Source organism: Papio anubis, chromosome 14 (genome assembly GCF_008728515.1).
Source record: "Papio anubis isolate 15944 chromosome 14, Panubis1.0, whole genome shotgun sequence".
NCBI classification, from domain to species: Eukaryota; Metazoa; Chordata; class Mammalia; order Primates; family Cercopithecidae; genus Papio; species Papio anubis.
The window spans coordinates 23949155-23961862 of NC_044989.1; the positions used below are offsets into that span (position 1 = coordinate 23949155).

Sequence of the window (12708 nt, forward strand, 5' to 3'; positions counted from 1 at the left end):
GATAAGGACCTAGGAATGTACAGCCTAGACTCCTCCTAGCCCTTGCTCTCTAGAGACTTAACTGCCCACAGGAAACCTGCATTCTACTTTGTTCATGAATTCAGTGTTTTATAGGTGCAACTATACCACCCACAGATAAACCATGCTGCCTAAAATCAGCTTCATCAATAATGAGATAGTGATTTGGTCTCTCATTTGTCTTGTTCCTTTGCCTTATTTCTTAATTTGTTCAGAACTTGGGCAAAGAAGGGGATACAATTTACTGAACTTCGTAAACAGCCAAAAGTATAATAAAGAGACCTACAATGGAATAACTGACATGATAGAGACTTAATGAGTGACATTTAGGATACTTTAGTCAGTTGTAACACAACATCTGCAGATTTGCTTTTCTTTAAATAAACCTTGTTTCTGCTACACTTTTATTGGTATGGTATCCAATACAGAGAATTTTTTTCAGTTTTCTCATTGGGACCTGAGCAAAAACAAAGTAACAATCCCATAAATTATCCTGGAATGTTTAGTTCCACCGGTGTCAGAGGGCCAAGATGGTAAAATTCTTTGTATGAAGCACAGAGTTAGATAATACAAAGGGTCTGGGCAGGGCATACCATCCTGCTTAAGCCTATGACTGCTGCATGCTAACACCCTAGAATTCCAGGTGCGGCCCCACTGTAAAGCCTCCTCCTGAACAGGTCTTTAAAATCAGTGCAGGACTTTTCAAAATACACATGTAGTCTTGTGTTAGAGCCAAATTTAGATCTTATAGTCTAATACTTTCTTTGATATTTCAATTATATAAATAAAAATATCATCAAGATATGAAGTCATACCACAATCATTACTATTTTATTTTTATCTACTTTTTATCACTAAAAATGCTCTAACATCTGGGATAATGTTTTTCACATTATTTTTAAACTTACAGGCAAAAAGTGTTATTTATAACAGGATACTTTTTTTAATTTTAAAAAAGTAACAAGGTTACTGACATATTCAGAAAAGGATACAAGTAATCAGACAAACCTTAGAGACTTACCAGGTGTGCTACTGAACTGCATGTTTTTAATTCTTTCATTTAATAATTGCTTCTCAGGTACCAGATAGATAAGCTTATTCTGATACTCCTTATAAAAAGAAAAAAGAGTACCAGATTAAAATGTTACAATATTGTCCAACAGTTTTTCTGAAAACTTTAAAACAGGATTTACTCATCTTTGAAACTTACTTTAGAAATAATACATAGTTGTAAACTGCTTACAACTTATGAAGCAACTAGAATGAAATTATGCCAAGAAATATTTAAGCCAAAATCAATTTTGAGTGACTGGCTGAAATTAAAAGGCAGTGAAGAAAGTCTTTGTAAATGGGGTGTCTAGAAGCCTGCAATTTTCAGATTATTGATGAATGACAGCAGAGCAGAGCTAGATGGTGTGTGTAAGCATGCCATGACACTCCAGGATGAATATGTGTATATCAAAGAGGGACTAAATGCCAGGTGCCGGGTGCGGTGGCTCACGCCTGTAATCTCAGCACTTTAGGAGGCCAAGTCAGGTGGATCACTTGAGGAGTTCAAGACCAGCCTGATCAACATGGTGAAACCCCGTTTCCACTAAAAATACAAAAATTAGCCAGGCGTGGTGATGGGTGCTTGTAATCCCAGCTACTCAGAAGGCTGAGGCAGGAGAATTGCTTGAGGCTGGGAGGCAGAAGTTGCAGTGAGCTAAGATCATGCCACTGCACTCCAGCCTGGGTGACAGAGAAAAAAAAAAAAAAAAAGAGGGACTAAAAACTAGGAAAGCAGGTTTAAATCAGATAGAAAATGTTTTTGGCTTTTATCTCTCCTGTAACAAAGCAAAAAGACTGATTAATTGCCAATTCATGCAGTAAGAGAAATTGAATAAGAGAACTCTAGAGATGCAGAAGGCTTCCCCAGCCCCATTCTGCAAATAGTAATTATTGAACCAGACCCTACTGCACAAGTAAAGAAGAGAATTACCAGGACCCCAAGGGACACATTCAAGTTCTCATCATAATTTTAAAAAGAATAACTTAAAGTCAAAATTTCCTGAAATTAGTAGCAATAACCTTATTTTAATGTATGTCATGGTCTGAATGTTGGTATGTCCCCAACATTCATATGTTGGAACCTAACTCCCAATGCAGTACTATTAAGTAGGGCTTTAGGAGGCTCCACACTCATGAATGAGATGACTGTCCTTATAAAGGAAGTTGAAGGAACTGCCTTACCCTTTCTGCATGGGAAGATTCAGCAAGAAGACATTAGTTTTAAAGGAGACAGCAAGCCCTCATCCCACACTGAATCTGCCAACACCTTGGTCTTGGACTTCTCAGTCTTTAGAACTATGAGTAATAAATTTCTGTTGCTCATAAATTACCCAGTCTAAGGTCTTTTGTTATAGCAAAAGTAATGAATTAAGAATGCATAAACACTGTTAAAGAGTTAAAATTCAAAGTGGTAAATGTCCACTTATGTATATATATTAAGCAAAACTTAACCAGATGTGTAGCAGAGTTTTAGTTTTAGTAGGTCTATGGACTTCCTGATATTGTATACAGGATTGTGTGTATTTAGATCACAAGTCTATTAAAGACTCAAAGGTTATTAACCCCCAAAACAAAACTCTATTGGAAGAACTGTTTTGTTTTTTGAGATGGATTCTCGCTCTATCACCCATGCTGGAGTACAGTGGTGCGATCTTGGTTCACTGCAACCTCTGCCTCCTGGATTCAAGCAATTCTCCTGCCTCAGTCTCCGGAGTAGCTGGGATTACAGGCATGCGCCACCACACCCAGCTAATTTTTTTGTATTTTTAGTAGAGACGGGATTTCGCCCTGTTGACCAGGCTGGTCTCGAACTCCTGACCTCAAGGGATCCGCTCGCCTCAGCCTCCCAAAGTGCTAGGATTTCAGCCATGCTCAGCCCAGAAGAACTATTAATTGTACATGTTTAAGAGCAATTTAGCAGCGAAGGGCTTACCTGAAGTTCCTGTTGAAGTTGCTTGATTTCCATAATTTCCAAGTCACACTGCTTATCCAGAACTTCCAGCTCGGTCTTTTGAGTTTGCTTTTTGAGTCGGACATCCTGAAGTCTGCCTGAGATCTGCTGATGTTTGCCATTCTATAGGAAGATCATATAAATATATAGTAACATAAAATGCTAATAGAAAATGTTTCTACAAGGAGAATAATATTTTTAGTTAAATTCTAAAACGTCAGTTACATTCATATTCATCCTGAAACAAATGCCTAAAACCACGTGGAATGTGTTTCAGAGTTGTGTCTGTTAACTCAAGTTATTAGTGGGAAACATATTGTCAGAGTGCAAGAGCCCATATGTTAGTATGGGAAAGCAGAAACATAACACATTGAATTTTTTTCTGAATTCAGCATTAATTAGACAATATTAATTAACAATATTAATATCAGAGACACTCTCAAAGAATGATGAGGAGGAATAAATGTTTGCATGTGACGTTCAGCATTACCTTCTCTGAACCTCTATTTCTACCCTAAATATTGCCATCTAATTTCCTCTAATGAAACAGTGCCCAGGAGGAACGTTTTGGCAACAGTTCTGTTCTATACTAATATTCTTCTCCTTTTTTCCTTTTCTTCTGCAAAGAAATCAAACCAAACAGCAGAGATTCTCAATAGGACCTAAGAAGAAGGGTGACATGGGGGGTTATGGGCTGAACTGTGTCCCCCAAAATTCATATGTTAAAGTCCCAAGCCTCAGTACCTCAGAACGTGACAATATTTGGAGACAGGGCCTTTAAAGAGGTGATTAAGGTTAAACAAAGTCATACAGGTGGACCCTAATTCAGTCTAACTGGTGTCCTTATTAGAGGTGGAAATCTGAACACAAAAGGCATCAGAGATAAACACGCTCAGAGAAAAGACCATATAAGGACACAACGAACGATGGCCACCTGCAAGCCACCAAAAGAGGCCTCGCAAGAAACTAAGCCTATGGATACCTTGGTCTTAGATCTTAGGAGCTGTGAAAAAATTAATTTCTGTTGTTTAAGCCACCTAGCCTGCCGTATTTTGTTACAGCAGCCCTACCAAACTAATAGAGTGGAGTGAGGGGAAATGACATCCCTGGTTAAAAATCACTGATGAAAAGTTTTACTGAAGAGTATGTTTCATATTTGAAATACATACACTGAAAGGAATATGTGTATCTATGCTGGAGCTCACATTCTTATCCTCAACATGGGATACGTATAGGCTCTGGACCTTTCCAGACTCTGCACATTCACCTGTTACTGTGCTTCGTGTGATGCACCAATTCTTGAGGGAAAAACAATCAATCTTAAGGTCTCTCCCCATTATATATAGTCAAGATGATACATACATATTAAAATAGGGCAAAGAAGTTAAAAGTTTTTTACAACTGTTTTGTAGTACTCTGGCATGATTAATACTTGTGGTATGTATGTCTATCCATTTGAAGGCATAGAATATCTCTGACTAAAGATATTGTGATGATTTAAAAAGTAATTTTTAATGTAATTCAAGTCATCAACCAAATAAAATGTTATAATCACACAAGATCTAAATCTGGCTCTACTACACGACTAGGTATGCATTTTTGCAAAACCCTACTATATGATCAAGGTAGGCTCATGGGATTCTAGGGTTGTGGCAGAATAGTGCCAGATCTTTTATATCTTCTCACCACGCATTTCAAACAAAGTCTTTTAACAACTTGACCCTCTAACATCTGATTTGTAAAAACTGCTTAGTGGCCAATATTAGCTAAGAACTACAATCCTGCAGAACCGGAATTGTAAGAGATCATTTAAGTCAGCAGTTTGAAATCTGTTGTCTTTTTAATAGTAGAATCTTTTTTTCCCCAAGCAAATCTTGAGTGAAACACCAAGAAAAATAAAGCACATAAATGTCAAGTTTCTCTGTTGTGAAGTGTGGAAAGAGTTGGGGAGAGATCACTGTTCTGCTGCCCAAGCTTCCCCTCTCCTGCCTCTGCTTGGTCCTCCTCAGACCATCTTACAGAGACCAATCTGAAAACTGAAAATCACTCAACTAACACAACTCTTGATTTCATGCAAGGGAAAAGTGAGGCACAGAGAAAGGAAATGTCTTGCCCAGGAGTACATGGTTCATCAGTGTCTGAACTGACGCTACAACATAATTCTCAGCATTCTGAGTCATTATCCTTTTCTCAGTAAACCATATTGTACAGTTTGTTTATATGAAAATGTGACTATTTAATGACATTAAGACATAACTAATTCACGAGAGATTTTAAAACACAATTACATTTTTCTTTTTTTTTTTTTTTGAGATGGCATCTCACTCTTGTCACCCAGGCTGGAGTGCAGTGGCGCGATCTTGGCTCACTACAACCTCCACCTCCTGGGTTCAAGTGATTCTCCTGCCTCAGCCTCCCAAGTAGCTAGGATTACAGGCACCTGCAACCACCCACCACAGCTGGCTAATTTTTGTTTGTTTGTTTGTTTGTTTGAGACGGAGTCTCACTCTGTTGCCCAGGCTCGAGTGCAGTGGCGCCATCTTGGCTCACCGCAGCCTCCACCTCCCAGGTTCCAGTGGTCCTTCTGCCTCAGTGTCCCAAGCAGCTGGGAATACAGGTGCACACCACCACTCCTGGCTAATTTTTGTATTTTTAGTAGAGACGGGGTTTTACTATATTGATCAGGCTGGTCTCGAACTCCTGACCTTGTGATCTGCCTGCCTCAGTCTCCCAAAATGTTGGGATTACAGTGAGCCACCACGCCTGGCCCATGTCCGCCTAATTTTTTTGTATCTTTTTTTTTTTAGTAGAGATGGAGTTTCATCATGTTGACCAGGCTGGTTTCAAACTCCTGACCCCAGTTGATCCACTCGCCTTGGCCTCCCAAAGTGCTAGGATTACAGGTGTGAGCCACTGCGCCTGGCCCACAATTACATTTTTCAACAGGTAGCTCTGGCATCATTCAGATAGATTTCACTTAAACTTCAGCCATACCAGTGCTTCCAACTCAAGATGAAGACTCTTCTTTTTAGAGTTTAACCTGACAATTTCTTCTTGTTCTCTATTCTTTTGATTGAGAAGCTCCTGTCGCCGAATTCTCTCCCATTCTAAGCGACGTTGTCGTTCAAGTTCCTGTTTTGCCGCCTGAAAAAAAAGGAATTAAACTTAATTTTTAAATTAAAAATTTTGCATGATTCAAAAACTGGGAAGACAATAGAAGTTAGGCAGAGTTTAGCACTTAGTGGTTATAGTGGCTAAGGGTAGCTAGGCAAATCCAGTTTTATTAATGGGTCTAAAGACTTCCAAAAAAGTGGCTTCATCTATCATATTTTCTGATTTCTTCAAGAGATCTTTTCCCCCCCACCCCAGACAGCATCTCGCTCTGTCACCCAGGCTGGAATGCAGTGGCACCACCTTGGCTCACTGCAACCTCCACAGCCTGGGCTCAAGCGATTCTCCTGCCTCAGCCCCCGAAGTAGCTGGGATTACAGCCACATGCCACCATGCCTGGCTAATTTTTGTACTTTTTGTAGAGACGGGGTTTCACCATGTTGCCCAGGTTGGAAGACCATCCTTTTGTTACAGTCATTTTTCTCTTAATAAGTTACAGAATGACTTCATAAATATAAATGTTAACAGGAATAATTTCCCCTCTATTCTGGTATCTGGGGGAAAAAATTCTATTTATATTATTTCAGTGCACGATAACTTTCTGTGATTCATCCCTGGCCCTTTAAAACACAGCCAGTCCTCCTAAGGACCCTCCTTTCCCAGCAACACTATCCCAAAGGCCTGTGTAAGCCCATCCTCTTGATTCCTCTCTAGAGAGACTTTCAATGCCCCACTCTCATCTTTCTGCCTCTCGAATTCCTTGGACTCTTAATCTGGATCTTAAACTTGCTTTAGTCTAATGACTTGCTCAGCTGGCTAACTAACCTTAGCTCCTCACTCAACTTATGTCTGCAGTCAATCCTCCTTTCATTGAGATATCACCTGCAGAGGATGCTTTCTCTACCACTTACCAGTTCTGAAAACTCCTTATAAGCAAGAAGCCTCTTTCCTCCTCAAGGGAAGGAAGGATCAGATTTGTATAGGATGAGAACGAAATGATGCAGAGCAAAAGGCAAAACAAAACTTCAAAAATAAGCATTTTTTAATCAAATAAAATACAGTCACTTATTAAATGTAATGATTTTAAGAAATAAAAAATTTAAAAATAACCTCTCGTCTTTCTATCTCTTTTCTCCTTTCTTCCTCTCGTTGTCTCTCCAATTCCCGTTGCTTCTCCAAGCGTTTTTCTAATTCAAGTTGTTTCTTCCATTCTTGTTCTTGTAATTCTCTCTGTTTTCGTTCCCACTCTTCCTTTTCTTTCTGGGCTTTACGTTCTGCCTCCCTCTGTTGCTGCTCCATCAAGGCTTGGCGTCGCTTCTCCAGCTCCATGTTCCCTCGCTCATAGTTGGCTTTCCGTTTGTCCTCAAAAGTAACTGAACAGGGTATGCCATCAGCATCCGCACACATGAACAGCCTACAGAACCTATAATCTAGTTTCTACAATACTTATGCCTTGTGATCATTTGAGTGCTATTAGTATTTGAATACTTCCCCTGAGGATAATTTTAACTCATATCTAAGTGGAAAAATATCTACTTTCTTCAAGGATATTCAATTTTAGAAAATAAAATTTTTAACTTTGAATCCATTCAAGAGAGAAATAATTTTTATAAACTTGCCAATAAAAATACTTTTTTGGCTGGGCGTGGTGGCTCACGCCTGTGATCCCAACACTTTGGGAGGCCAAGGCGGGTGATCACCTAAGGTCAGGAGTTCAAGACCAGCCTGGCCAACATGGTGAAACCCCGTCTCCACTAAAAATACCAAAAATTAGTCAGACATAGTGGTGGGCACCTGAAATCCCAGCTACTCAGGAGGCTGAGACTGGAGAATTGCTTGAACCCGGGAGGCAGAGGTTGCAGTGAACCGGGATTGCGCACTCCAGCCTGGGTAACAAGAGAGAAACTCCGTCTCAGGGGAAAAAAAAAAACTTTTTCGACTTTTTTCTCTTCTTCAAGGACAATCAAAGCTGTGTGGTTATACATTTGTTTTGATGTCATTAGCATCCTAATATATTAAAACAGCTACAAATGTATTATTTCAACCAATATTTAAATGTTTTTAAAGGTAAAGATTTCATTACAAAGTTTGCTCTAATAACTCAGGCTAAAGTAGGAGAAATACTTTAACTTAGATGTCTATAATCCTGTCAAATACATATAATTGTCTCTTCTTCATACTCTTTTCATTTTGGCCATCTTAATTTTATCAATATCAAAATACATCCCATCTATCAAAGTTTTTTCTCATATAGCACATAAAATATTAAAAATATAAACATTCTAAATATTCAGTTACATTTAAAGGTAGAATTTAAAAGAATTCAGTATAAATATACAACTTTGACACTCAATGATACCTGGTAATTTCTTCTGAGGTTCCTCTTCTTGTATTTTCTGATATGAAGGCAGAGTTCCATTAATGGAATCAATTTGCTTTCCTCCTCTAAAAAAATCAAACAACAAAGTTAGCATCGTGCAGTCTGGACATTTTCAGACTAGATTACACAGACTACCAGTGATTACAGCAATTTGATATTGGGAATATAGTATTAAAGATATTTAAAACAATTTGGTATGTCATTACAATATATAGCAGTATATGGATATTCAAGACAGAGAAATCTGGATTCAAATCATGGTTCAGCTAATTTTTGTTCTTGGGCAAATTTTTCTTTATCTCCTTAGTCATTAGCTTCCTTATGCATAACATGATGAAAACACACTCATTTTTTTTTTTTCTTTTTTTTGAGGCAGGGTCTTGCTCTGCTGCCCAGGCTAGAGTGCTGTGGCATAATCAGAATTCACTGTAGCCTCTAATTCCTATGCTCTAGTGATCCTCCTGCCCCAGCTTCCAGAGTAGCTAAGTCTACAGGCGCATCTGGCTAATTATTTTTATTTTTGTAGAGATGGGGTCTCACTATGTTGTCCATGCTCGTCCTGAACTCCTGGCCTCATGTGATCCTCCCACCTCAGCTCCCAAAGTGTTATGATTACAGGCGTTAAGCTGCCATGCCTGGCCCACACCTACTTCTAACATGTACCCTTTTCCAGTATTACTCATTGAATACTAAAATAAATGGCAGTGCAAATATTTAACTCTCTTCTAAATCACATCTGCCAACTTATCAAAACCATAGCTCTCGACCTCCAGGCACACTCACCTGAAAGATGGAGGAACAAGCTCAGGAGGTAAAGTCAGTGGTAATGGCTGTCCAGCTTTGGCCATGTCAGTAAGGTGCATCGCAAGAATAAACTCTTCTGCTTTTAGCTGTCCATCACCATCAATGTCAGCCAGAGTCCTAAAGAAAATAAAATTCACAACTTAATAAAGCCTATTCGGAGTAAAATATTGCTTCAAAAGTTCAATTTTTTATTTTATTTTATTTTACTTTTTTGAGATGGAGTCTAGGTCTGTCGCTCAAGCTGGAGTGCAGTGGCAGTCTCGGCTTACTGCAAGCTCTGCCTTCCGGGTTCACACCATTCTCCTGCCTCAGCCTCCCAAGTAGCTGGGACTATAGGTGCCCACCACCACGTCCGGCTAATTCTTTGTGTTTTTAGTAGAGACGGGGTTTCACCATGTTAGCCAGGATGGTCTCGATCTCCTGACCTCTGATTCGCCTGCCTCAGCCTCCCAAAGTGCTGGGATTACAGGCGTGAGCCACCCGTGCCCGGCCAATTTTTTATTTTTAAAAGAAGATAATGATGGTAAAACTGCTGGGTACACTTATTTTAGTGAAATGTAAATACATACATTTACATAACTCACTATTGAATGTACATATTTACATTCAATAGTGAGTTAATTTTCACCCTTGATTTTCATGACATAAAAGAGTGAAGAAACTTCGAAACAGAAAGAGACCTACCCCTTCTGAGAAAGTGGTTTATCTTACTCCATGGTTAATTCACCTACCAAATCACATTTACCTATATTAAAAATGAGATACTCTCTGATTCTCCACAGAAGGGATTAGATGAAAGAAAACAACAGTTTTTCTTGTAAAATATAGTCATGAACTGCATAATGACATATCAGTGAACAATGGACTGCACTTATAATGGTGGTCCCATAAGATTATAACGGAGTTGAAAAACTCCTATCACCTGCGGACATTGTAGCTGTCATAATGCAATGCATTACCTATGTGTTTGTGATGATGCTAGTGTGAACAAACAAACTGCACTGCCAGCTGTAGAAAAGTACAGCATATACAATTATGTACAGAACATAACACTCAATAACAATAAACACCTATTAATATGCTACTGGATAATGTATTTACTATACTGCATTTTTTTATATATATATATTTTTTAATCTTTTTTAAATTATTATTATTTTTTAATTATACTTTAAGTTCTAGGGTACATGTGCATAACGTGCAGGTTTGTTACATATGTATACTTGTGCCATGTTGGCGTGCTGCACCCATCAACTCGTCAGCACCCATCAACTCGTCATTTACATCAGGTATAATTCCCAATGCAATCCCTTCCCCCTCCCCCCTTCCCATGATAGGCCCCGGTGTGTGATGTTCCCCTTCCTGAGTCCAAGTGATCTCATTGTTCAGTTCCCACCTATGAGTGAGAACATGTGGTGTTTGGTTTTCTGTTCTTGCAATAGTTTGCTGAGAATGATGGTTTCCAGCTGCATCCATGTCCAAAGGACACAAACTGATCCTTTTTTATGGCTGCATAGTATTCCATGGTGTATATGTGCCACATTTTCTTAATCCAGTCTGTCACTGATGGACATTTGGGTTGATTCCAAGTCTTCGCTATTGTGAATAGTGCCGCAATAAACATATGTGTGTATGTGTCTTTATAGCAGCATGATTTATAATCCTTTGGGTATATACCCAGTAATGGGATGGCTGGGTCATATGGTACTTCTAGTTGTAGATCCTTGAGGAATCGCCATACGGTTTTCCATAATGGTTGAACTAGTTTACAATCCCACCAACAGTGTAAAAGTGTTCCTATTTCTCCACATCCTCTCCAGCACTTGTTGTTTCCTGACTTTTTAATGATCGCCATTCTAACTGGTGTGAGATGATATCTCATTGTGGTTTTGATTTGCATTTCTCTGATGGCCAGTGATGATGAGCATTTTTTCATGTGTCTGTTGGCTGTATGAATGTCTTCTTTTGAGAACTGTCTGTTCATATCCTTTGCCCACTTTTTGATGGGGTTGTTTTTTTCTTGTAAATTTGTTTCAGTTCTTTGTAGGTTCTGGATATTAGCCCTTTGTCAGATGAGTAGATTGCAAAAATTTTCTCCCATTCTGTAGGTTGCCTGTTCACTCTGATGGTAGTTTCTTTTGCTGTGCAGAAGCTCTTTAGTTTAATTAGATCCCATTTGTCAATTTTGGCTTTTGTTGCCATTGCTTTTGGTGTTTTAGACATGAAGTCCTTGCCCATGCCTATGTCCTGAATGGTATTACCTAGGTTTTCTTCTAGGGTTTTTATGGTATTAGGTCTAACATTTAAGTCTCTAATCCATCTTGAATTAATTTTCGTATAAGGAGTAAAGAAAGGATCCAGTTTCAGCTTTCTACTTATGGCTAGCCAATTTTCCCAGCACCATTTATTAAATAGGGAATCCCTTCCCCATTTCTTGTTTTTCTCAAGTTTGTCAAAGATCAGATGGCTGTAGATGTGTGGTATTATTTCTGAGGACTCTGTTCTGTTCCATTGGTCTATATCTCTGTTTTGGTACCAGTATCATGCTGTTTTGGTTACTGTAGCCTTGTAGTATAGTTTGAAGTCAGGTAGCGTGATGCCTCCAGCTTTGTTCTTTTGACTTAGGATTGTCTTGGCAATGCGGGCTCTTTTTTGGTTCCATATGAACTTTAAAGCAGTTTTTTCCAATTCTGTGAAGAAACTCATTGGTAGCTTGATGGGGATGGCATTGAATCTATAAATAACCTTGGGCAGTATGGCCATTTTCACGATATTGATTCTTCCTATCCATAAGCATGGTATGTTCTTCCATTTGTTTGTGTCCTCTTTTATTTCACTGAGCAGTGGTTTGTAGTTCTCCTTGAAGAGGTCCTTTACATCCCTTGTAAGCTGGATTCCTAGGTATTTCATTCTCTTTGAAGCAATTGTGAATGGAAGTTCATTCATGATTTGGCTCTGTTTGTCTGTTACTGGTGTATAAGAACGCTTGTGATTTTTGCACATTATTCAGTTAGGAAAAGAAGAAGTCAAATTGCCCCTGTTTGCAGATGACATGATTGTATATTTAGAAAACCCCATTGTCTCAGCCCAAAATCTCCTTAAGCTGATAAGAAACTTCAGCAAAGTCTCAGGATATACTGCATTTTTTATTGTTATTTTAGAGTGTTATTTTTTTGTTATTTTGTTATCATAGGGGACAATGGGTCCATGCGTGTTATTGCCCCTGAACACCTTCCAGTGAGACAAGATGTGGAGGTAGAAGACAGTGATACTGATGATCTTGACCCTCTGTAGGCCTAAGCTAATGGGTGTCTTTGTGTATCAGTTTTTAACAAAAGTTTAAAAACTAAAAATAAATTTTAAAAATAAAAAGAGCTTTAAAGAATAGGATATA

At 38.7% G+C, this 12708-nt stretch overlaps 1 protein-coding gene across 13 annotated transcripts in view; it reads right to left on the bottom strand.

Annotated features, from left to right (window-relative positions):
* The window catches only part of ITSN2 (intersectin 2), a 154756-nt gene that overhangs the window by 87413 nt on the left and 54635 nt on the right, over positions 1 to 12708 (bottom strand). For all 13 annotated transcript variants that reach the window (XM_009183776.4, XM_031654972.1, XM_021924639.2 and 10 more), the window contains 6 exons: positions 9294 to 9431; positions 8490 to 8575; positions 7241 to 7503; positions 6014 to 6163; positions 3002 to 3142; positions 1040 to 1127 (listed from right to left, as the gene is read on the bottom strand). In XM_009183776.4, coding sequence (XP_009182040.3) covers positions 1040 to 1127; positions 3002 to 3142; positions 6014 to 6163; positions 7241 to 7503; positions 8490 to 8575; positions 9294 to 9431 — 866 coding nt within the window. The remainder of the gene's footprint in view (positions 1 to 1039; positions 1128 to 3001; positions 3143 to 6013; positions 6164 to 7240; positions 7504 to 8489; positions 8576 to 9293; positions 9432 to 12708) is intronic.